The sequence below is a fragment of the Ambystoma mexicanum genome, chromosome 1p (assembly GCF_040938575.1).
Source record: "Ambystoma mexicanum isolate Mex_15411 chromosome 1p, UKY_AmexF1_1, whole genome shotgun sequence".
Lineage (NCBI taxonomy): Eukaryota > Metazoa > Chordata > Amphibia > Caudata > Ambystomatidae > Ambystoma > Ambystoma mexicanum.
Genome location: NC_090921.1, coordinates 1,052,561,251 through 1,052,587,830, shown reverse-complemented (window position 1 = coordinate 1,052,587,830; position 26,580 = coordinate 1,052,561,251). Strand labels below are relative to the sequence as shown.

The 26,580-nt window shown below is 42.6% G+C and overlaps 1 protein-coding gene across 1 annotated transcript in view; it reads left to right on the top strand.

The window, feature by feature from the left end:
- The window catches only part of LOC138447932 (C-signal-like), a 73,417-nt gene extending 47,109 nt beyond the window's left edge, over window positions 1-26,308 (top strand). The window contains exon 6 of the mRNA XM_069604460.1: window positions 26,112-26,308. Within this exon, the coding sequence (XP_069460561.1) occupies window positions 26,112-26,225 (114 nt within the window). The 3' untranslated portion in view covers window positions 26,226-26,308. The remainder of the gene's footprint in view (window positions 1-26,111) is intronic.
- The last annotated feature ends 272 nt before the right edge of the window (window positions 26,309-26,580 follow it).

Below are 26,580 nucleotides of genomic sequence, written 5' to 3'. Positions count from 1 at the left end.
ATAGCAACCTCGTCTGTCGCTCCCCCATCCCTTTACTGTCCCCCCCCCCCTCCAGCACTATCTGAAAAGTTGTCAGGCCTAGTACGATAGTCGCTTGTTTTGTTCCTCCCCTTTCTGCACCTCTCTCCCTCACCTTTTGTTTTCCTCCGTCTCTACCACAAATGTCGTCGGGCCTAGTACGGTAGTTGACTGTCTGTTTCCATTTCCTTCCCACTCTCCCCCTCCCTTGCTTATCTACGTCTTAGCACTTGCACTATCCATAATGTCATCAGGCCGAGTACGATAGTTAATTTCACATCCTTACTGTTCATGGCCTGTAAGAATGTTGTTGTATTTTCCCTTGTTCCCTCCCTTGCCTTGAAGCGCTTTGAAACACATAGGCACTATATAAATAAACTATCCTTTCATATCATTATGTATTCCCACCCCTTAGTAATAACAAAGAACGGGCCAGGAGTCCATCTAATTTCACTTATAGTATCCCTCCCCTCAGAATATTTCCCCTTTACAACTTACTTGCGTGTGAATTTATGTTGTCTTTATCACAGATAGATGGGCACCCTCTTAAGAACTGGTTCAATTCTCCCCCACTTGGAACAGTTAGGCATCAGTCTGCAAAATTGGATCAACTTTCCTCCAGTATGCTGTTCATCCATTGGCTATTTTGTTTCGCAGCACTTTTTGCCAAAAATGTTTTGCTGAAAAAATCATGAAAAATATGGACCCTAGCCCTTACATGCCCCTACCCCCGAACTCCCACCCCGCCTCTATATTTTGGGGCAAATAATTAAAAATAATCGATTTATAAAACCAAAGATTTGTGATGAATTTCTTTTGGCAAAAAAAGTTGTGAAAAAAATACTGGGGATGAATGAACATAGAACCCTCTCCTCCACAGTCTGTCTGCTTTTTCTTCCAAAGAATAAGGCCTGGGTTTTAACTCCTGCTAGGCCTCACTTGTGGGACACTGGTAATAATGATTTGGGTCCAAACGGAGAGCAATCTATTCCTTCTCTTTCCTATTGTAATTCTTCTTTTTCTCCAGCCAGTGACTTTAGTGTTGGGGCGAATTTTCATATCTGTGCTAAATGTCCTCCCATCTTTTCCTGGACTTGGGACTTCTTAATTTTTACTTGCGAGTGAGTGGGACCTTTTTCTCACTCCCTCTTGCGTTTTCTCTGACTAGGATTATATGTTTTCACAGTTTTGGAGTCTGACAAACTTCATAGGCATCTGCTTTTTGTATAGTGACGCACAGCACCCTCAGTGCAGTGTCACTGAGAAGTCCTTTAGATTTCTCTTTAGGTTTAAATATCTTTTCTTGGGTGAACTACTGTTCCTAAGAATACTAAGGTGCAATTGATCTTACTTTCCCACTTTTTTCCTTTGTAGGTCCAGCACACAGCATATTATGTGGAGTGCTTTGAAGCTACGTAGTAGCCTCGTATCCTACTATCTCATGTAACATTTTTATGTTACCTTCACTGCTTGAAATGGCTGGTGGCAGTGGTTTAATTTTGACTACCGTGTGTTTTATTTTTTTTATTTTTTACCGGATACTGAACCCTCAGCTACAGTACAGCACCCATGGGTGTCCATTTAGTCAAAATGGCCCCCGTCTTCTTTTTTTCACCATTTTCTGTTTGAGGTCTTTCCTGGCTTTTACTCTGTGCGTTGAGACAGATTTGAGCCCTTTGTGTGTTTTGCCTTTGGCAGACTTCAGCCATGAAGCCGGCCAGGGCTTCAGTGTGTCTGGAAGGGCAGGAAGTGAGGGAGGTTCCCGAAACTCCCCTGTCCTTTGTCTCTAGGAGTGCCTGAACGAAACCAGTCCTGATTGGCTGGCTGGCTGGCTGGCTGGCTGGCTGTCCTAAAAGGACCGCCACCCTGCTGTGTGATTGACAGCCTAGGCTGTGAATGAATGAGTAACTTGCTTAAAAGCCAAGGGTTTTCTGACTTGGGGCAAAGTCGACCACTGGAAGAAACCTCAGAAGAAGAAATCGTGACAAGATGCCGGCTTTAACCTCCTGGACCTTGAATTGCCTGGTGAATCCCTGCTGCTGTGCTGACCTCCTTTTTCACCTCGACAGAGAATCTCTAGATCGAACGACTTCTCTGCTTGGGCTGGTGGGATCAACTGGCCTGTGATGAACTCCACTTTTGCGCAATCTCGACTTGCTGTGCCTCTCCAGTCTTGCAGAAGCCCAAGCCCATTGCTAGGGGTGGAGTGTCCATAACCGAGTGCAAGGTCGTCCGCGGAACGAATCTGGCCAAAAGCTCCAGGAGCTTTCTAAGGACACTCCAGAAGCAGGAAATCCCGATCCAGTGTCCCCTCCAGGACTGAGGGAGCAAGGAAAGTCCAACCAGAGATATTCGTTTTGCATCAGTGCTGTTTGCGAGGCACTGAAACACTGAACCGCTGAATCGAAGGAAACCTGTAGCGACAAAGTCCTTTCCTGAGTATTTCCTCCATCTTGTCCCCACGACTGACGCTCAGGAGCTAAGGTCTGCTTCGCTGTAGCAAGACGGAATCCAGCTGGACCACTTTCTTCAAACCAGAAGTACATTTTGGGCTTGGGGTACTCGCCTTCTTGCCTCAAGTCGTGCTTTCTCACTGGAGAATTGCACTTGCTTAACTTTCTGAGTTGATTCAACTCCCCCCCCCCCCCCCCTTTTACACAGGCCTAACAGCTTGCCTTCAGTGATTTTCTTTGAACTATCTGACTTTGAGAGAGACTTTATCCAAGAAGTGCATCAGAACTATAGACTTTGCCCAATTGACTTTGGCTCCCAAAAGGCACCTTTCTGAATCCATTGATTTCGGCATTGCTTGTGCCTCATAGGTTGTAATTTGTTGAACACTTTTACTGCTGGGAAAAGGGTTACCTAGATTTCATTTGAGGATTTCAACTGTCTTAATCGTATAAGAAAGTATGTTCTAACCTTTCTATTTTTCCTTAACCCTTGCTTTCTGAAACGAGTCTAAAGTGTATATTGGTGTTATAAAATGCAATACTATCCTTGTTATTGAAGTCCCTTCAGGAAGTAGGAGAAATGTATTGGCATATCCAGAGTATTCACCAATTTTATTGACTATTGAAAAGTTATTCCAAAGTTTGCTTGACTGTTAAAAATAATTGCCTTTTTAAAGAAAGCTTAACAAAAATTTGATGTGTAAAACAAAGGAAATATATTTCATACTGAAACCATGAGAGTGCAAGTGTTACTTGGTTACTTGTATTGACTGATTTCATCTGTACAGCTCACAGTTACCCCTCTTGAGATAGACCGGCTGCTCAGTTACACTACCAACTTGTCTAGTACAGAAATATACCAAAAGGTGGGTTACCTAATACCAAGCAGAGAAGTCTTGCGTAGTCTCACACCAGTGTGACTGCACCAATTCTTACCTAACAGTATGTTGGTGTCTCTGTCCGTAAGTGTGTGTTGAATCTTCTATAGAACAGTAACCCCACCATTTTTTAAGGTGTGTATACTTTTCCCCAATTTAATTGGCCAACGTATGTGATTGGACAGTGTTCCAAAAGTGATATCGCAATCATTGGGCATATTAATGAAGACGGCAGTCTCATGGGAGTAACATCTGAACCCAGCCTCCCTCCCATTTAATGTGGCGTCATCTCAGGGATTTCTTCCATTAAATATTGCCACATTCTCATATAATGAATTCCACACATTACCACTTTACTAATTTGCTCACCAGATTCCTCTCTCTGGAACTATTTATTTATGCAATTTATCATGGCCACAGGCCCCAGAACACAAAATCCACACCATCTAGTGATGGGGGCAATGGGTCACTTGACTCACTTATGTCCCTTTGCGACCCATAAACACAGGGGCCCCGGCTGAACTCAGTCCTGGCGCCTTTGGCGCCAGGCTCATATAGAGATGTGAGCAGGAACACTTTATTTCAGTGCAAGAGTGCTTTTCTGAAAGCCTTTATTCCAGAGAACATCCTCATGTGCTGACTCATGGGGTGTGGCAGGCAGGCTGAACCTGGTGGGCGTGGCTTCAGAAGCTCGGCTATATAAGATGCTCCATCCTTAAGGCCAGTGCTTCGCGTTACTGTGCACTCAGTGCAACGTGATGCTCACTGCCGCTTGGAGCAGTTTACTTACCTTTTGAAACCAGGCGTTCTCCTGCATACTCACCTCCAGGAAACCGGAGCTTCAGTGATCTTGATGCCGCAGCACCGCACTCCACATCCACAAACTGACCCTGTGAAGAAGAAAGAAAGATCAGGTTAGAACATCCGTCCTAGGGCCGCGCTGTATTTGAACCCTGTGCGCTCCCTAGTTAATTATTTACCATCTACTGTACCTCTGCAGCTTCGTTCCTCATTCCCTCTGGCTGCCGCCTCGAGCTCCGCAGCTTCTGCCGGGCCGGCAACATCACCTGCAAGGGAAGAAGGCAAAAGGGAAGAAAGCAAAAGAGCAAACATCAAAAGTGGAACGGACAGAAATACAAAACAAACTTTACAATACAACAAAAACCGACAAGGAAAGACCAAGGCAAACAGGAACACTTACCTGAAGTATAGTGGCTAAGTCACAGCTGGACTGGACTACAACGTGCAAGGCACCAGTGAAGGAACTCTGTCCAGATCATACAAGCGCCCCTGCCAGAAGCAGCAGGACGGAGTGCTTGCCAAAACTAATCAACAGGTGAGATTTCCAGGGACAGTGCATCCCACGGGTACCACCTTGTTTGGGAGAAGGGGTCTGGAAGGGAATCGGGTGCACAAGCTGGCATACTCGTGCCCCCTATTCTCCATGCAGGTGCAGTCCCGAGCAGCATCACCTATTACCACCAGTCACTACATAACCCCGGGTTAAGCAGTTCCCAATGTTAAAACGTTCCAGGTTATTTTCTGGTACTTGAAATGTTCATCTCAGACCTTGCCGTTTATAGTCTTATTTGCGTTACCATTTCACAGGTGTTTTCACATGTGTTTCCCAACTGCCGAGCTCAGGCCGCAGCTCATGTGATTTTAAAATGATGCCTTGCTCTGCATCTTTTCTTACGAGTTTGACTTCCCTACAATAGTTGGCGGGTGGATTATCAAGCTGCCAATGAGCACTGGTCACAGTGCAATCATTTTAGTAAATTCCCACCGGGCACAGATATTATAGTGGAAATGTCAAAGGTCCTCTGTCCCAGAACAAACATCAGATGATTTCACACAGGAGAAAATATCACAAATGACCCCTAGATAGAAGCAGTTGGCACCATGCAACTATCAAATAACAGGGTCCCTCTGCCCATGTCATTTTTTTACAATTTGGGGCAATCTTGTCAAGGGAAATTTCACCAGGGGCGACATTCAGCCAAATTTGAAAACTATAATAATGTACACACATGTTCCTGACCCCAATGATGATTAAAAAGCTGGGGTTTGGTACGAAATCCGGAAACTCTGGAGACTGACATTGCCCCAGAAGAGTCCATAGCAATGGTAGTGTCCCAGCCACTTTCAGAGGTACAGGTCTGTCTGGGTAGTGATCGCAAATACAAGATAGAAGAATGCAGTCTTGCTTTCATGTCCCAATTTCTACAGTGACACCCATTTCAAAGCTACATGACTGTTGCCAATTCAATGTAAGACGAAGTTGGGAACGACTTGACTGTAGCCATTGCAATACAGATTTGATGAGGGGGAGGCAAAACAAACTCCTGGGTACCCTGGGGAAAGAGGAGCTAGTATAGAAAAGAGCAGAACATCTAATTCCCACAAGGAATGCAGAGCTTTGCACCCAGGCAGGCACTGTGCAAAAGCTTTAAACTGCCCTTGTTAAACATTGTAAAGAGTGACGCACATCATTTAAATTTCGAAGTCAACCTTTCCACAAGTTTGGGAGGGCAAACCTCTTTTGCAATGTTCTGAATTTCGAATTTTGAAACATTTCTAGCACGTACACAACAAACTAAATCGTATCTTGGCGCAGGTGATACCCATTCAACAAAGGGAGAGTAGGGCAACAGCCAAATTGAATAGTGTCAGAGCAAACAAAAAACTCGACAGAAGAGCCAAAATCATTCAGTCTACTTAAAGAGATGTTTTTAAACCTGCTCTAAAACTCTTCAAAGAATTAGCCTGTCTCAGACTCAAAGGAAGATTATTCCATAGTCTGGGTTCAGTCACTGAAAATCACTGATCACCTCTTGATCTACAATTCTTCCTAGGGATGACAAGAAGTTGGTCTTCAGACCTAAAGACCCGGGTAGGCCGATACTGTTTCAGTTTGTTTATCAGATGGACTGATGCCAACACACACAAACGAGGCAGCCAATCTTGAATTTAATCTGGTCTTCCACCGCCAACCAATGTAATGATCGGCAGAGACCAGACGTGTGAGTGTTCTTGGCTACATCAAAAACCAATTACTCCTGCGTTTTGCACTTTTTGCAGGCGATAGATTGTTTGCTCGGTGCTCCAGCCAGGAGACTGTTGCAATAATCAAGGTTGGAGTTGACCAACGCCCCAACCACCGCTGCACGATCCGTTAGGGGAACATACACTAAAACTTGGCACAAAAGGCAAATGTTATAAAATACAGACTGGACCTTGGCTGAGACCTGGGCATTGCATCCCAAGTCACTCTACCAGATAAGTTGATGTCGTCGTCGTCGTTGCTGTATGTTTTTTTTAGAATATGACACTTCTCCTGAAGAAAGTTCGATGATTAACTAGAAGAACTGAAACATGTCGAGTTTTGCCATCTAGTATGAACACTAGAATGATGATTGAATAGCCTTAATAAAGGTCCTGTGACAGGTGTGAGATAGCTATTGTTTCCCACACTTATCCATACTTCCACCATTAAGATAGAAGCCAACAACCACCCCGGCAATAATTAAAGTGTCACAATAAGTTGTTTGTTTTTTTTAAACAATATACAACTGTTTTAGGACAAGTAGATGGGATTGTCCCATCGCTTTTTTTAACTATCATGTGTGTTTTCATTGACAATTATTAAAATCTCATCGAATTGTATGTTTTACAGCGTTAATTTAATGAAGTTCGATTGTAATCTGTTGATATATTGACTAACTACCTCTCTTGTCTTATATATTCCTCCGGATAAAAGGTAGATACTACGCAAGTAGTTCATATTGGGTTTCCCTCTTTATAGTACCTTGAACCACTGTATTGCACCAGAGTCCGCGTTTACAAGATCCTTTAGACGGTCCAGCTAAATGCCATGGTCTGCTGTGACAATAGCGGCGAGAGGTCGAGCATTACAAGCAGGGAGAGTTTCCCTGCATCCCCAGCCTGCAACATCTCGTCCCAAACCACCATCAGTGCCGTCTCTGTCCCATGCAAAGAACGAAAGCCAGATTGCAAGGGATGGAGCAGGCAATGATCCCCAACATAGTCCTGCAGCTGTTTGGAGACTACCTTCTTCAGGATTTTACCCGACCAAGGAAGACAAGCCATTGGATGATAATTGCCATAATCCTCGGGATCCAAACCAACCTTTTTCAACAGAGGAGTAACAACCAATAATTTCAAAGCATCGGGGACTAATCCCTGGGAAAGTGAAAGGTTGACAAACTTGGTGATACATTTTCTAGAAACAAAATCTGGATCAATTCCATGTTTGCATGACTAGCACATTCAATGTCGGATCTTTCCCAAATTCAAAATCCATCTGCTGGTAGATAGGCTTTGCCACCCACTGTTTGCTTCTTTTGGTAAACTCCCTGTTGTAACGGGGTACCTCCAAAAATTCCTGCAGTTTTTGCTTGTTCCCTTTCAATGTTCTCGTAGTGTGCAAGCACAGCCAGTCTTGTTCTGGTCTCCATACCGTCTATGCGAAAACATAACCTTTTAGGCATGTTCTTTTGTGGAACTCCTCCAAGCCTCTGGTGTGGCAGAATCCGAGGAGTCCCCTCATGTCTCTTGTAACCAACCACCTTTTCTTAAGCTTTCACTCAGTGGTCCATGTGCACATTCCTGGGATATGTTTGTTTTCTTGCCAAGAGTGTACGTTAGAACAATGGTGCATCACTAAACGCCATTTCTCCAGCAGATTATCAACAGATCCTTGACAAGTTCTTGAGCTCCACCAAAAATGGTTGCTTACAGACTCTGACCAATTTAAAATGTTTTCTTTGACCTTTTTTTGTGATGTGCCATACATCATATTGATGCTTTACATCTGGGAACTGCTCTCGCATGTCCTTCGCAATTGAAATGTGCTCATCAGTGGCTATCGGCTCTATGTGCATTCCTCTCAATTGCAGAAGTTGATTGGATTAAACCATATTTTTCCATGGCAACCGAAGAGATGCAATCATTTACTTGCACAACCACCAAACTCACTATTTTGTTTCCATGTCTTGGAAGTGGTAAGTGCAGTATTTAGCTGAAAAACCAGGACTGTCGCACTGTTCATCACCAGCAAGCCAGAGCCTTTTGCCAGCGAGAGCATTGTCCATTGACCACTGTTCGAGGTCTCCATGCCTGGCTAATAGCGGGGAGCATGAAATCCTTCTGATATTTGTAGTATTGGGTTTTTGAAAAAACTGGAGTCCCACAAAGTTAGACAAACTTACAAGTGTACTGAACGTTGATCCGCTAAACAATGCAGACGAACAAAGTACATTTTCAGCAGGTACGTTTCCAAGTATAGGCTGAGCAGACCATGAAAATGAGTTATGGTGGTGTACACAGCTACCCTTGATCTGCACTTTGGTGCCTTTAACAGCATGAGTGAACTCCACCAATGGTTCCCCACAAATCCTCCCATTCAATTTAGGCTCACGTTTTAACAATTTTCGTGATCCGGCAGCAGTAAAATGTATTTTGGTTCCTTTAGTAGCCAATTGACCAGAGGTACAGTGGATTGCGATTCCATCGAGATGGATAAGTCCTTAAAACTAGGAAGAGTGAAGTCCCCATCACAAGCACAATCGTCAATTAGTGGCGAAGATGCTTCAGTTATTTCTGTGTGTGATACTTCCGATATGTCCACATATATTGGTGAAACCGGGACATTTTCAGGTTTCTAGAAAGAATTTGTTCATAGGGTGTTGATTATGTGGGCGGTTCTGCAAGCCATTCAGAAACATCTGCTGTGTTACCTCTCTTCTGGGTGACGTGGTGTAACAATGATCCAGGCATACTTTTGTCACTGCTAACATTTAATTCAAATTCCGGCCACTGGGCTGCTTCATCACGACACTGAATCTTGTGTGCTTAATTTATACCAAACAAACGGAATAGATCAATTACAACTTGAAAATGTCAATGGAGCAAATGAGAGAGAGAGAGTGTGTTTTGCGGATTTTCCTTGAAACTGTCAAATTGGATTTGACGACCACCAGACCAAGCTAAACATCTTTAAATTGCATAAACCTTGAAATCTGCTCTTCCATCTAAAGAATCGTATATCCCTATATAACAATGTCAATACGGAAGCAACTAAAGCATATTAAATATTACATTACTGTTAAAATGGATGATCATTTATATTTTACAATATGTTACGTATACCTGTTGTCCATGTGTCTCTTCAATTTCGGCCACTTCAGTAGCACAGTTCTTGTACATAATAAATTCAAAGAACATTGAATACATTTTATGTTAAAAGCTTTCGATCTCACAAAGTACATCTTGAGAAAGTGGTTTTACGGATTGTAGACCTTGCAATACGAGTAAAACAAAAACAATTGTTTCATCCTCTTAACATTTTCAAATGAATAACAGAGTCGACAATGTGTCTATGTATAACATTTTTAATAAGACCTACATGAAAACTGTACCTGTTAACCATCAGAGATGTTGCAGGGAGTTGGTTCAAGTTCACCCTGGAAAACATATTGATTAAATTGCATCCCCTTTAATGCTTTGTAATGTTTTGTTTCACCTATTCCATTTTTTTTCGCTTAGCAGCTAAAGTTTAGGAACTAAAACAAACACAATTAATATGGTGAAAGGGTCTGTTATTCAGTGACCAAGTACATCTTTCTGAAGGTGTACTTTCATCGTTATGTGTTTCTGTGATAAATACATCAAGGTTGTTGATGTAATGCTTTGCAATTTGCTGACCATATTGCAAATGACCCCACAAAATGGCAACTTAAATATAAAGAAATATTGTTAATCTATAACCATTTGTATAAATCAATACATTTTCTCTTCTCTTACCTCATCTTCTGGACCGGTTGTAGTAGAAGAATAGTAAGTTGTCTAGAAGGATAGTATGTTGTCAAAGTTCTAGAGTCTGCCTATTTAATGGTAATTGAAATAAGAGATGTAAAAGCAAAATTCAAAAAATATTACATTAAAAAGATCGGTATTGACAAAGAAGCCTAACAGTTAACATGACAATCAATATGTTTTAAGTGGTCCCCTTCCCTTCTTCCACACGAGCGACCCAACACCCAGCTCCATTAAATTGCTTGCCCAGAGACCCGTTCAACATCAACCTCTACTGGGCCCACCGCCGCATTTTGGAGCCTTGCACCAACCATACCTTCATCTCGCCGCCCGCGTGTGCCACCCAGGACCTGCTCTCAGCACATTACCTGCTCCCACACAACCATCACTCCCTTGGTATCTCAAATGATGTCCACCTGCACCAGCCACTGAAAGACATGGCCCGACCGAACAAAACACATTCACTGAACTTAACCACTAATAGGCACCGACATTGCTCGCTTCACACCATACCTAACACAAGTCGAAAACTAAGCTGCCTCTGCAGCCCTACTGTTCAGGTCTCGGGCGGGGGCATAAACAAAGGGGTCCTTCCTTATGTTGCGCTGTTGTATTGGGAGGCTGGGGAAGAGTTCTGGCTGGCTCTCCCCGATGGGACGGCTGGTGCGGCCACATCCCTTCAGGATCACAGGGGGAGACAAAGGGCATCTTTGCCTCCACCTATTGTACATTCTGGTATGGTTAGGTTTCCATTCAGGGAATGACATTCCGGTGTTGGTTGCTCTCCATTCAGGATCGGCACAGAGGGCTTTGTTGTTGACTGTTGCACAGATGTAGAGGATAGATGACTTTTTCCGTGGCGAGGGTCTTTTGCATTATGGGTCCGACATCCGTGGTCAGGAGGGGTAAACGGCAGTTGCCTGCCTTCTGTGGTATTGCCTTGGTGGCGGTCCTGAGACGAGTGGGCCATCAGGCAGTTGCGTTACAGCCGGAGCAGGTCACAGGGCTTTGTGCCGCATGGTGCCGGCACCTGGTTGGGGCCTGGGACGGCCCGAGGTGACTGGGGGCCCCGGGTATCGTTCCCAACAGCGTGAGAGAGGGGGAGTTGGCGGTGTGAGGGCCTCCCCCTGTGCATGTTGGATGGTTTGCCTCCCTGGCAGCACTCCTGGGGTATAGCGCTGACTGTCGGATTACAGCATGGCATGTGGTTTCTGGCTGACGTGGACTGCGGAGCCCGGGGGATCGGGATCTGGGAAGGGCCCTGGATGAGTGTAGCTGCCTGGGGGTCCCCTGGGTATCGTTCCCAGGGATAAGCAGGGGCAGGGGCTGGCAGTGAAATAGCCCCCCCCTTGTCCTGGTTGGATGGTTTTGCCACACTTGCTGCAGTCCTAGTGTATGCCGCCAACAGTGTCAGGGTATGACCGGATCATGGCATGGGGTCTCTGGCCGGTGTGGGCTGCGGGGCATGGGGTTCCAGGAACAAATACATATTTTGTGTAGCCACATCTGAAGTGGGTGTTCTTCATTCCTGGATGATTACACCACGACATTCTGTGATGATCGTATGGTGGCAGGAATGTTTGGACATGACTAACTCTAATTAGGTGCGTCTAACTTGTTTAAAGTTGATTTTTCAGAAACCATTATTGGTTTGTCTCCCTCTTTGTTACTAGGTTCTATATATATATAATTTTGACACTGATGTACTGATGTCTGGAGCCCAATTGAAGGGATTGTTATTTTGCAAGGGAATGGATGCCATGTTTTCTATTGAATGATGGTTCGGCAACATCTTTGCAGGTATGCTGTGTCATCGCTATCATTTTTGGATCCTTTACATGGTCTGTGGCTCTTTATATTTTCTCTGAGTAAGCACATGATGTGATGTAGTACTTGAACTGGAATGATATATGCGGTAAGAGAGCTCTTTTTACTCGCAGATAATTGGTAACTTAAGTAGTGGCAACTTAAGTAGTGGCTATTAGTCAGCACAGGTCTTTTATCACGCACTAACTTGACCCACGCTATCTGGTCTATTAAGCCTAGCACCTCGGGTGGCATTTTCCATATGTTTCACTTTGCTGCTTTCCCTGTTTTCATTGCACGGGCCCTTTTTCATAATCTATAACAGAGGAATGGATACTGTTAATTCATATCATGGTATAATTGGTTCTTGTGTATCACACACTTACAACCACAGAGCCGGCCTAATTGGGATTTTGAGAATCTTGTGTATGATTCATTCATGTTCATATTTTATGTACAAAACGTTTCTTACAAGATTTTCTTTTTTGACACCTTCTATGGCTTTGACCTACGATCTTTTGAACATGCCTCTCCAACAACTGGTATGTGGTATTTGCTCTACTTTGTTGTTATTGATCACTAATATTTATGCAATTTCATTATTTATTTTTTCATTTTACTTCTTTGAATTTGACAACGACTTATCTTCCTCTTTACTGGTCATGTTCATTTGTGTTTTGTCGTAATGTTCTAATACATTTGTAATGTGGGACTTATACAGCATTGAACGACCTGTAGGTCGAAACACGTGTTGGCTGTCCAGACTATGAATAAAATCTACTCTTCTTTAATACATGTGATTTGAAGAGATCTTTCAATCAAGACATACACATCCATAATAATTCTTTGATTTTTGTTCATAACGTATTGTCAACAAGAGCGCATGGTCCCCACCCACAACCCAAACATTTTGTTTGTCCCAATTATACCAGCTCTTAGTGGATGAGCTGGGGGAAGAGGTGATATTGCTGCCAGTTACATTGAATCTTTCTTTAGTACTTACAGATTCAAGAAGTGGTCAATAGCGCACAGCTTAACCTTATCAAATCCACGTTTTCTAATCCCTACACTATACTGCTACCCTATACCAGTTAATGCCGTCAAACGCCTGGTACTCTCATTTCAAGCTTATATTATCAAAATCCAAGGCACTCATACCATCTCCAGGTATGACTAACAATATATCTGGTTCTTGCACCATTAACATCATATGCCCAGGTACTTGCTTCGTTATGAAGCCAGTTTCCATGATGCCTAGTTAGGAGGCAGTGCCAGATTCCACTATGCCAATTTAGCAAAGAAGTTCTGGAATATGTTATGCCCATTTCAAATGGCGGTGTCAGATTTTTCTTCACCCAATTGGGACAGTACTGCCAGGTTCCATTATGCCCATTTAGCACAGAAATGGCAGATAACTTGGCATATTGGTATCATATGGAATGGCGGTTTCAATAATGCCCAACTAGCACAGTGAGGCCCCACACAATTATTTGTAGTTATCACAGTGAAATATTATACCATTTTGACCACCAGCAGAGTAAGCACAGACTACAGTATGCCCAGTTAGCACTGCATGGTCATATTCTGCAGGGGGTTGTATGTCTGTCGTCGTGCAGTGGGGGATTTATGATTGCGGTCCTGGGTGCTGTGAGTGAGCAGAGTAGCTGGAGCACTGTATGCACAACAGGGTGGTGTGTGTGTCTGCATTAAAGTGCTTGGGGCAGTGTGAAGTGCAGTGCGGAGTGTGTGTGTGTTTGGTGCTTGAAGGTGGTGAGTGAGCAGTGTATGGTGCCTTTGCAGTGCAGTGCAGTGTACGTGTACTGTGTATGTGTACATGGATTGGTGTATATACAGTGCAGACCCTGGGTGGTGTGTGTACAGTACAGTACAGTACAGTACAGTGCTGAGGCTGGGGGTGACGTACGTGTGTGTGTGTGTGTGTGTGTGTGTGTGTGTAGTGCTGAGGGTGAGGTGTGCAATTCTAGTGGGGGTGGTAGGTGCACAGTGCTGGTATTAATGCCTGTGTACAGTAGAATACAATGCAGTGCTGGGTACAATGCGTGTGGTGCTGGAGGCGATTTGTGTGTGAAATAAAGTACCGGGTCAGTGTATGAGCAAGTGTGCAGTGCCAGGGTGGGTGTGTATGTATAGTGTAGTGCTGCAATGTGTGCATAGAAGTGTTGACGATGTGTGTCTGAATGCAGCGATGGGATGGTTCAAGTACAAGGACAGAGACATTGTGCAGAGCAATGTTGGGGCTGTGGACTATCGTGCAGTGTGGGAATGGTGTGAGTGCAGAGCATTGTTGGGGCTATGTGTATGTCTGCAGTTGGATGGTATGAGTGCAGTGTGTGCACACAGTGGGGTGGGGTGTGTATGCAGTACTGGGCAGTGTGATTGTGCAGTTCACTGGGGTCTACAAGCAGTAATTTGGGGTGTGTGTGGGGGGGCAGACGTGTGTTAGCTGTTGTTGTTGGGGTGTGTGCAGTATTAGAGGCTTGTGTTTGTATATATGCATTGCTATTGGCGACCAATGCAGTTCTGGTATGGTTATTGCAAAAGCGTACTTGGGCATGTGCTATGCCTGCTTCTTGTTTTATAATCCAATTTCTTAATGTTGAACACCTATCAGGATAGACTTCATTTCAATGTACCTAATTAATCAAAAACCAATGCATTTAAGTGCCTTCCTCAGACTTTTTAAAGAGGTTTTGCTTTGACCACTTTCAGCCAAAATTAAGTCATTTCAAAAACTATATTGTTTTGAGCGCTTTCTGACACAATTCTGCAGCTGCTTAGCACTGTTGTAATCAACAAATCTAAGACCTACTCAATGGCACTCATTTTATTAATATAACTAGGATCCTAGTCTGAGTTGACACTGGGGATGCAGCTGGCTCATCAACCCACTATGTCAATGTAATGAAAGTCCAGCACAATTGTGCAAGCATAGAATGTATTGCATATGTTGAATAGGAGAGCAGCAAAGTGGGATTCTGTAGACTTTGGGGCAGTCTGCATGTTGCTTTGGAGTGAGTGGCAAGTCAGTGGGCACTAGCTCTTTCTCCCCCTCCCCACCCAGGAGTAAGCTAGCAGGAAATGGCACCAAGAATTAGCTTCTACAGGGTGGTGCCGTGAGGTGCGGGGGGAGGGAGCCCTTCAGATGAAAGGCAGGTCCAGTAAGACTGCTCTTGTAGCCAGTTCTGTCCCTTCATTGATGCACGTCTTTTTGAAGTAATCGTAGCTGAAAAATTGCTTTGGAAAAAAAGCACATATATTTTATTTAAAACATGTCTTTTTTTGTTTTGGGGTGCCCCCACAACCCTTTCCCTTTAGTCTTACTCCCCTCAGCCCCCCAAAATATTTCAGTGTTTTTCAAAGTCTTTTTTTCCGGCAAAAATTACTTCGGAAAAATCAGTGTCGGCCAAACAACACTATACCGCCCTGCTACCCCCAAATGGTTTGCAAAAGTCACCCCTTTTTCTTAATAGTACCTCTTCTAGTGACAATTGGCACATCATTTTGTGGCAAACTGTGAAATATCAGTATTGCAACAGATTGCCCATGAACTCCCAATAAAGTAAACTCTTTTAACAAAGGTGTGATGTTTTTGTACAGGTCTCCTCTCCAACCTATTGCATACAAAAAATCAACAGCATGTGTTTGACTTGAGAGCATTTCTCACCTTGCTTTGTCTAAATGAAGCAGTGTAAACGTAAGTGGTGGCCAGGTCAATCTGAAAACGTTTGGAGCTCAAAAGGCCTTTATCACAGAGAAGCTGATGCAGCCTGGAGGTCAAAGGGGGTTTTAAGAGGCAAAAAGGCACGCTAATGCCACAGTGAATGTTAATTTAAAAGCACACATGAAGACATCCACTTGTCAAACCACTTACGGTTGATCCACTCTTCTAAGGTCAATTGGCCTACAGCATATGCTTTTGTGTGGTTATATGAAGAAGGTGCATGTGAATTAGAACGAGAGATTTTTTTCTCTGTGCACGAATTGTCTTTAAATGACTGTTTGCTAATCTCCTCAGCACAGAGCACATCCCCAATGCATGTCCATGCACCCGTTTCCTTCTTAGTGATTTGCAATATTGGCTTTCTATTTATCAGAAATGAACAGTGTTGCTAATTCTCAAGCAGGCTAAAGGTTGGCGATTGGAGAAAAAAAGCAACACCTTTTATATACTATCACTTGAGGAAAGAATTATTCAGTGTGGATTTAACACTCTCTTTGAAAAGATGCTCTGCAGATTCTTTGCGTTCCGGGGTTTGCCCTGCAACCTCTTATGATTTTGGGAGGGGGTTTGAAACATCCAGCTGTGCAAACACCCGCGCCCTACTCTGGCGAGACAATTACTTTAATAGGCAGTTCAAGGGAAGGTAAACCGCGTCTGTTTAGAAAATTTGGAGAAAACAAGTCCAATTTCTTTTTTTGTTTAATAATTTTTATTAGGTGAGTTAATAAACAAGTAATAAAAGTATATGGTAAACACATTTTAACAATTATACTCGCAGAATATTATATCTATAACAGTTGATAAAACAAGATGAACAAAATAAATTTGATGTGAGTAGATATTGAGACAAGGGGGAAACGAGAACAAAGATACAAGACAGAAGACAGCAGGGAAGGACAGCAATGATTAAGAATTGATTATACTTAATCAGGATTGTTGGCCTAATGAATAAACATTCAATTCTGTTGTTAAATTTGTGTAAACAGTCGAGGATGCTGGCCATTTTTCAATCTGATGAGTGGAACAGATAGAATTCCGCCAGCTATTATAAGATAAGTTAGATGTATTCTTCCAGTTATAAGTAATGTTATGAAATGCAATACTGATAAGCAAATTAAATAAAGTAAGAGATTCAATTTGTTGTATAGTCTGATTAACAATGGAACCAATCACAAGGTTAGAGAGCGACAAATGTTCTGTGAAATGAAAGAGCATTTGTAGGCGTGACCAAATCTTAGTCCAAAAAGCATAAACATATTTGCATTTAAAAATTTAAATGGAGAAAATCAGCATTTCGTTCATGACATGACCAGCAATCGTTGGGTGAGTTGTCCACAACTTTGGCAATTCTCAAGGGTGTAAGCAAAGCATGGTGGTAAATGGAAAAAATAGGTCTGGGTAGGATTGCCAGCACAGACGTGGAATGACACATTTTCCAAATTTGGGTCCATAGATCTGAGGCTGGTTGAAAGTTCAGTCAATTTCCCATTGTCTGATATTGCTAGAATTGAATAGGTTGGGTGAGGGGGGGGGGGGGGGGCATTTAGGAACGCATATAGCTTGGCGGCACTAATAGAAGGATTGCAGGTTAAAGTCAGAAAAGGGGAAAGGGTTTTTTGGGTCAATGAGGGCAGGAATTTAGTTAGATTTGAGAAGGGATGTGTGAAAAGGGGGATCCAATTCAGGGATATTGTATTGTAGACCAATCTGTGCAAAGGGGATTTCTACAGAATTGTGAAGAGGTTGTTTGACACATTTGATGCCTGATGAGTACCATCTGTAAATGGTAGTGGGGTTGGATTTGTTAGAATTGTGTTTATTGAACCAGAGGAAGATGTCACCTATATTGGTTTTACAGAAGGAATTGTTAGGGAGTTTGTTCCAAATTGATTTTAAGTGCAGTGAAGTAAATTAGGTAATATTAGGCCAAGAGGATGTAATTAATAAGTGGGAGAGGGGAAGCAGGGAAATAATACTGGCTTCAATACTTATCCATAAAGGAGCATTTTCAAGGCGAGTTTCATAGTGTTGCTTTAGGACAAGGGCTCTATGGTACAATTGGAAGTTAGGAAATGTAACCCCACCAAGAAGTTTAGGAAGTCTTTGTTGAGGGCAATGCGTGGAGTTTTATGATTCCATACAAATTTAAGAAGGGAATCAAGGTTTTTTGTAAAATGAAGTGTGAATTGCTGTGGGGATCATAGATAAAGAGTAGAAGATAATGGGGCTAATCATTTTTATAGTATAAGGCGCCCCCACCAATATAAGAAAAGAGGTGACCATCTCAAGATCATTCCTGTAACTTTTTCAACTTTGAGGTTGGTGTTCATGTTAAAGGATATTTGTACCGCGCACTATCACCACCAGTGTGGTCCCCTGGTGCTTTGAAAGTAATAGTGGTGTAAATATATTTAGCGATATGAAGCCCTAAGTATTTAATATGTGAGGGTTGCCATGACATTCCGAATAGTGGGCTATTGGCTGGATTACATGCGTTAGTGAGAGGCATGACCTCAGATTTATCAAAATTTAATTGGTAACCAGGGACAATAGAAACATTATTTATCGTAGTTATTAAATGTTGGATGGAGGAGGCAGGATTAGAAAGATAAAAGTAGAATGTCACCCGCATAAACTGATAGTTTAATTTCTATATTAATGAAGATACCTTTTGATGTTGGGTTTTTTTCTGATGCTTTGTAGAAGGGGTTCTAGTGCAAAGTTAAATAACAAGGGAGAGAGGGGACAGCCTTGACGATGACTTTTTATTTGAAAAGAGGAGGAGAGAGAGTTGTTAATAAGACTTCGAGTGATAGGAGATGAGTATAAGACTTAGACCAAATTGATAAAGTAAGGAGAGAAGCCATGCCTAATTAAGGAATGGAACATAAAAGACTAAGAAACACGATCAAGGGCTTTCTCCGCATCAAGGGCCAGGAGGTTGTTAGAATTTTGAGTGAGAAAGCGTATTAAATGAGTCTAGTATTAGATGAAGCATTGGCAATCTTTGATAAAGCCAGATTGGTCGGAGTGTATAAGCTTAGGAAGATATTGTTCTGAGCATTTTGCTTGAATTTTGGCACATATCTTAGAGTCAGAGTTAATAAGAAAGATGGGTCTGTAGTTTTTAATTAAAGAAGGATCTTTCTTATTTGAGGAAAAGTACGAGAAACTCCTCACCAAAGAAACCAGGGCTTTGACCAATTTCAACAAAGTACGGATATAATTGTAAAAGTTTAGGTGTAATGGAGTCAATAAAATCTACGATAAACCAGTCGGAACCTGGGGCTTTATTGGGTTTGAGGTCTGATACGGCTTGTTTGATTTCTGTTAGGGAAATGGGTGTGTTAAGGGAAGAAAGGTAGACGGGAGTATTTTTTTTTCTTTTTTTTTCTTCAAAGAAAGAATGGATTTCAGAAGTATTAATAGAGGAATCAGAGGAGTATAGGTTGGAGTAAAAATCAAGAAAGGCATTATTTATGTATTTTTGATTAGGTTAATCTGTGATCAGGAGAAATAATATGGCTAATGAGCGTTTTTATTTATTATTTTTTTTCCAACATAATTGTTTTTCTTTTTTAGATCGGAAGCTAACATTTTACCAGCTTTGTTGGATCCACTATATAATTCAGATCTAGATCAAAGTATAGAATTAGTAGCTCTGTCGGTAAAAAGTTTGTTCGATACGTTTGATCATGAGAGCTTTCATAGTATTGGGATCAGGGTTAGCATAGTACGACTTTTCAAGATGTTTGATTGAGGTTAATAGTGCGTTATGAGTGAGTTCTGATAGTTGTTTTTTAATGGCAGAAAATTTAATTGTGAACCCACGAAGGGTGGCTTTGAAAGAGTCCCAGTTATTGTTCGTGGAGGTGTGTTCAGGACGGTTGTTGAGAAAGCAATCTTCGATAAAAGAATTGGTTTTGTCGATGAAGGATTTGTCTTAAATCTCCATCTAGGAGAGAGTTTAGAAATGGGTGTCCATTCTAGAGTGGTAAAGACAGGTGCATGATCGGAAATGGTAATGGGACCAATTTCAGAGTTAATAATAGAGACGGTTAGTGAAGAGTTAAAAAAAATCTAGTCTAGAAAAGGATTGGTGGGGAGGGGAATAAAATGTATGATATTTTATATCTGGGTGACGGAAGCGCCAAGAGTCAACTAAATTGAGGTTTTGTAGTAAGTTAAGGAAACTACTACAGGATTTGGAATTGACAAAATTTGAGGTAGATTTGTGGTCAAGGGCGAAGTCAAAAACCTGATTCACACCCCCCCCAACCCCCAAAAGAATGAGTATGTGGACTCCTCTGTGCAAGTTTTAAATTCAAATTAGACCAAAAAAGGGAGTTGGGGGCATTGGGACCATAGACCTTCATTATAGTTACTGGCAAGTTGTTAATGATTGCTTCTACAATGATCCTTCAGCCTTCAGGGACATTTTCTTCATTATGTAAAATTTAAATGCTTTGTTAGGAAGAATTCCCTCTTTAGGCTGAATTTCCTAACCTAGTGAGTCCCCCAGCAGCTTTGCTGGATTTCTGGAGTTTGTTTTTTCCTCCTGCCAAGAGTGAGACTTTTTTTTTTTTTTTTTTTTTTTTTCCTCTTGGACATGATTTATGGTATTCCTTTGACTGGTAATGTGTTTTATGGGCTATGGGGTCCTTTACTCCATAGGGTCTCATGTGTTTTTCCTATGTGTGTTACACAGCACCCTCCGTGCAGTAACACAGGGGTGTCATAGTGACACCGCACCATAGACCCCATACCCTGGGACTGACAACTGTCTCCCAGGGCATGTAAAGTTACCATTGGCTTTACTAGTCCCAAATTATTAATAGAAACCAGTACAAACCATCATATTGTGGACGTACTGGTCGGGGCAATTCGATTGCCCCGGGGTCTGTTAGTCGAGGGGGCACGTCTCCGTCCCCCCTGATCGAGTTTTGGCTGGTGGCAGTGGAAACTACTTAATTATTTAATTCCCATAGCCTCGAACATACCGTTGGTTTATTTAATTAATATTAATTCGCCGGTTGGTATTTTTTGCCAGGACCCGATTCTAAAATGGCGTTTGTGTTCTCTTCTGTGACTCCAACCCAAGTCGAGCCCTTTGTTCCACATTTTGGCGGGCTTCTCCACAGAAGCCTCCAAAAGTGGTGCCACTCTGTCTGGGTACCACAGGGGGTGTGGGAGCGGGTTTAAGCACCCTGGACTGAGTTACCTTGGTAACTCAAGTCGCACTCTTGTGTGATTGGCACCACTTAGCATGTTTGATTGACAGCTAGGCTGAGTGAATGGGGGTTTTCTGCATAAAAGCAGGGCTTTGGGGACTGGAACTTCAGAAGTCGCCACAGGACCTGAGAATCCGACGAGGGAGAAGCTGAGCCGACCTACCACGACGACACCACCGGTGGAGCCCTGCAGAACCGACAGAGAAGATCTCCCGGCTGGAGAGGCTTCTTCCCCTGACTGGTGGGCACAACCAGTTTACCTTTCTTTCTTCGCACCCCAGCCCGGTTTGTGGTCGAACTGCCTATGCCAAGCACCCCGGCAGCCGGATAGCCACTCGCCACTGAACCGCGAATCACCGGACCGCTCCTTGTACCTGAGAAACTCTGCGGCTGGTTTCTTCCCTGGCAGTGCAACAGACTCCTGTCTTCCTCCACAACATCCTCTCTTCCCCCCGGACGAAGCACCGACTTGCATCCGCTGCCAGGAACAACTGCCCCCGCTGGAGTCTTCTCACCTTTTTAAGGTACCGTGTCCGCCAGGCCGCCCTTTCTAAAGATTGCTACAAGGTAATAATAATCCCTTAACCTTCTGGACTGGGCTGGCCGCCTCGACCCTCTAACTGGTCCCTTTCTTTGGTCCAACTCCTTTTTGAACCTTTACAAGACTTTTGTGCACTGCAACCGTGTGACCTTGGACACATTTTGTTTTGATCCTCTGAAAGTGGATCCTGCCTCTTGAACTCTAACTTCACGGTTTTACTTTGCCTTCCTCTCTTGTTATATTCTTGTAAAAGTGTTGGGATCTGTTTCAACTTGTTCTCTGCTTTTCTCTCCCTTTTTAAAACAAACTGTTAGTGCCATCTACGTTAAGCGCTCACCGCTGTCTGAAAATAAGTGGGGCTTTACTTAAGACTTGTCTAATATTCTGCTAAGGGAGCGTATATCTTTTAGTGACCGTGTTTTTGAATTGCTTACTATTGGTGCCTGTGTGTTTTTCTAGATGTGGTTTTAAATAAAAATTATCTCTTTTACACCAAGCCCATGTCAGTGTTTACTTGTTCTACTGTGTTCTCTTGACCTATTGTGAATACTCTGTATACTGCCTAACTCTTCTTGAGGGAAGTCTGACTGCTCAGCCACAGCTACCAAGTGAATCTATGTGGTACAGACTGCTACCAAGTGGGTTTACTGCCAAACACCTGTAGTCCTAAATCTTTTGCAGTGGTCCCAGAGGGAACTGCACAGGGTTCTGCCTAACATGCTTATTGATCAATAAGAGACACCACCTTTTTTGTCTAGAGCATTGGAGAAGGGTATGGCCGACCCATGAGGCTCTGATCTTGAGGTTTTCACTATCCAAGCTCAGATTTGTCTCTTGGAGACAATCATATCCTCTTTAGTCTTAGCAAATTGAGAGATTATCTTGCTACGTTTAATAGGACGATTCAGCCCTCTGCAAATGTCTATTAAGTTTTGGAATTTCAAAGACAAGGTTGATAATGGCTGAAACAAAAAACGCAGTGAGAAATATTAACGTAATGCAAAGAATGTGATTTTTTTTTTTAAGAGATGTAATAAACCATTGGAGTAATAATTACTAAACGTTGTAACACCGGTGTACAAGGGGAGGAGCAGAAGGAAGGGAACATGACAAGAATAGAAAAACACATGAGTAGGCAAGATGAATAGAAGAGATGGTATACATATAAGTAATGGCAAGAGGGATAAGGTGAGATTAATTCAAATGCAAGTGAGAGAGTATCATGGGGGGATACCAGAGTACAGAGATGGAGCGAGCACAAGTGAAGAGCAGCAAAGAGCAGGAGATGAGAATATAGTCAAAAGTTGTACGAGCATGAACAGAGTAGCCAATGGAGCTATTACGCAGCAACAAAATAGTTAGACATAGGGTAAATTGTAGAACTGACAACTGACAAAGTAATGGCGAAGTGTAGCAAAGTATGGAGTCCGTTGAAGGAGCAGGATCAGTGGATTTGATGGGAGATCTTGCTGTCTCTCCGATGCGTCAGTAGATGGAGAGTCAAATGGAATTGAAGAAACAGATCTGCTATGTTTAGGAGTGAATTTAATGTGGTGATTCTTAGGTTTTCTGAAAATAGGTGAATGAAGTAGTGTGTCTGGCATGGATGCGCTGAGCGAGGAGTCCAAGGAGGTTGTATCCATCGGCGAAGCTTGAAGAGATCATTTGGGTCTGTCAATTCTTTGGTAGGTCCATCCTGGATGGTAATTATCTTTGCAGGATCGAAGAGACCATATCTGATAAGGGATTTCAAGAGGTCTCATATCAATGAATCGTTTCCTCTCGGCTCGAGTGATCTTGGAAAAGTCTGGGGAGATAAAGATTTTGTTGCCCTGAAAAAGGATGGGGGAATTCTTTCTGGCAGCTAGTAGAATTTGGCGTGCTTTTTGATGTCTTTAAAAGCAAGCAATGAAGGGTCTTGTCAAAGTGTTGTTGTTAGAGAAGTGGGGCCTTACCCTGTGAGCACGCTGCAGTTCCAATGGAGGTGAAAAGGTGATCCCTAGGGCAGAGGGGATCCATTTGGTAAGTAAATTGATGAGGTTATCCCCTTCAATTTTTTCAGGGATCCCATAGAAGTGAAGGTTGTCTCTATAGTTTGTCTCCTTCAAGGCCCTCTACCCTATCCTCCACAATACCAACTCTTTCTTCAGCTTCATCTAGTATGTCAGAAAATATTTTAATATTGTTTTTTAAAACTTTAAGTTCTTGTATACTGGAGGAGCGGGAGTCGAGCATAGATTTCCTCTAGATTTTTTTCCAAGGTGGAATTAAATGGTAAATTATCAGGTATTCGTGCAGTTTTTGTAGTATCGGCCATGTTCAGAGGTAAAAGATAGCAATCGTGTGTTAGCAGCTTAATGAAATCCAAAAGAAATTAAAGTATAATATGCAATTCAGCCACCTAGAGCCAGTAGCGAGTAGGCCTCACTGCGTAGTTGGAGGCAAAGTGATTGACGGGCCGGGTTACGTGAGGAGAGCTTCTGCGTATGAGGACGTAAGAAGAGGATTCCCACGGAGGACACAATCGATTTAGCCGGTTTTAACAAGCTGCTGCAAAAGCAGGAAGCAGTGCATCAATCACTGTGCACTCATTTAGAAGAAATTAAGTGGCAGCCTTGGCGCAGATGGTAGAAATGCGTTGCATATATTGAAGGACACACCTCTGAGGCGAAGCACCAGTGTCACCGTTGTGGAGGACACGCTGTATATGAATCGGGTGTCTGCAAGCTTTCTCTTCCAAACCTGCCGGCAGACACAGCAGTAGAGAACTGGGAAATGCTGAGTTGAAAGACGTCCGAGGAGACGCAGGCACTACACCATTTCACATCAGTCGCCGGCAATACGGTAAGGATACTTGTTGCAGTGGAAGCCGCGGAAATGCTTTTAAAATTCTACCTTGTTAACAACACTAAAAAGTAGTGTTTAGGAATGAATAGAGACTAGGCTAAATGTTCATGTAAAGTATATAATCTCACAGCTCTCGGAGCTCCACGCCTATGCAGCCATCTCTGTTGCCGCTTGGCCACACACCCACCTCTCCAGAAAGTCACATTTCTAAAAAGCTGCCCTGCTTCGCAGTTGGAAAAATAAAAGAGCCCTCCTTTTATTTACCTTTCCTCCAACTTGTAGGCGGGGGGTACATCATATTGTATCCCCCCTGTTCAAAATTGTAAGGGGGTTTTATCTCCCTTGCCCCCAAACCTAATTTCTATGCCCATGCCTACAGATAATACCAGATTATTTTCTTTTTTGATATACTATCAACTTTAGTTTGTGATCCATCAATACAATGTGTTAATTGGTAATAGTCCCCCTCTCTTACCAAGTCGTTCCTGATATGTGGAATTCTGATCAGGGATCTTCAGTCTGTTTATGAAATCTATTTCCTTGCAACTTTCTCCAATGCTCTTTATGTGACTTGTTTCGTTACCACACATCAATCCGAACAATCACAGAACTAGTGTGTGATAGTTCTTACCAGGTGCTAACCTTGCTGTAAGGTGGCACCACACACATGAAGTTGTGCATTTACAGATCGCACTGTCTATGAATGATGTAAGACGTCAACTGGCATGTAACCTCCGACTTTATGTATTGAACACTTTGGTGAAAATCTGCTGATTGGCATATGCGGTAGACACCGTCTCCTATATGCCAAAGAAGCCAGTGCAGCAGCACTGTGCTTCAAATCGAGGTAAACGTGCATTGTATTTCTCCTGGTTTCTCTTTAGGCAACATTTTTCTGTTCTCCCAGACCTTGCACCAATGACCACCATTAACTTTTGCTATCGATCGGGAAGGCAACTTGGAATTTAAACACATTTTGAGAGTGAGGAACTGGTCTAATCTCAAATCCCAATCTTCTATAGTGAATTATTTTGAAATCCAAATTGTGTGATTTTATTTTTAAGTCCTTTTCTTCCCGCAGCCTTTAAGATTGCTTGTAGTCATACGTGAAGCACGTGTTTGATTGTATAATTTGGATAAGAATATCTATAAGAATTGTTTGCTTATTTTGTATCTCAATGCTTGGAAAAAACGTCCATTAATCTGTGGTACACGGATCTTTTTCCTTTATCCCACAGTCACCTTTATCATTTTACCATTTTATTTTAAGCAGCTATCAGCATATTGGCATATTGACAGATGAACATAAAATGCTGCCATCATTATTTATTCATTTCTATTGTATACCCTAGAACCCTTCGGTTAAAGACACACACTCTACAAATACATTAAAACAATACATTAAAACAATTGTTGCGTGTAACTTAAAAATTACAGGTACATATGATACTCTATTTATGTATGATCTTATCAGCATGCAGGCTCTGCAATTTGCATATATGTCACAATAGTCCTATTTATGTGAAAAATGAAGCACTGGACTTCAGGGGGGGTGTATGTGTAATTCAATGCATTTTTGCAAACCAAGTCATATGATGCAATCTTTGGGGACATTATTGCCTCTGGGGTGGTATGTAGAGTTAGCCATTACCAGGCAGCACATCTTGTGGTGTAGTGCAGCTTGAAGTTGCATGGTCAATGAATGCTCTGTTTTGAAAGATGGGTTAAACTGTACCCCGACTTCTTCTCCGTTCTCAGGCGGACTTGACGGTGGAGCAGAGTGTGGAAGGCATTGTTAACGTGCTGAACGGTCTCAATGAAAGCCATAATGGGATCCTCATCGACTGGAATGGGAAGACTATCCCATGGTGATGGGACAACACTTCTGAGCAACCCTACAAGGAGGAATGTTACCAATGTGCCTGTTTTAATAAATCTGTTTTCGACACAAAAAACGCTTTCCCTGAGTTGACATTGATATCACAAATCTGAATCCTCCTGACACCCTGAGGTTTTCATTAAAAAATATTCGTTTACTTTCTTCTTCAGGCCTATACATGAGCAGTTGATTACTGATTGCATTCAGTTGTTTGTGACTCTGAAATTCAGAGGTTTATTTTTAAAGTAAATGCATTGAATATTGGGAGCCTGAAGCTTGGTAACAAGAACTGGTTTAAGGCCCACTGTTTTCTCATGTCCCAGAGAGGGGTTGAGTGGATCCTCGGAA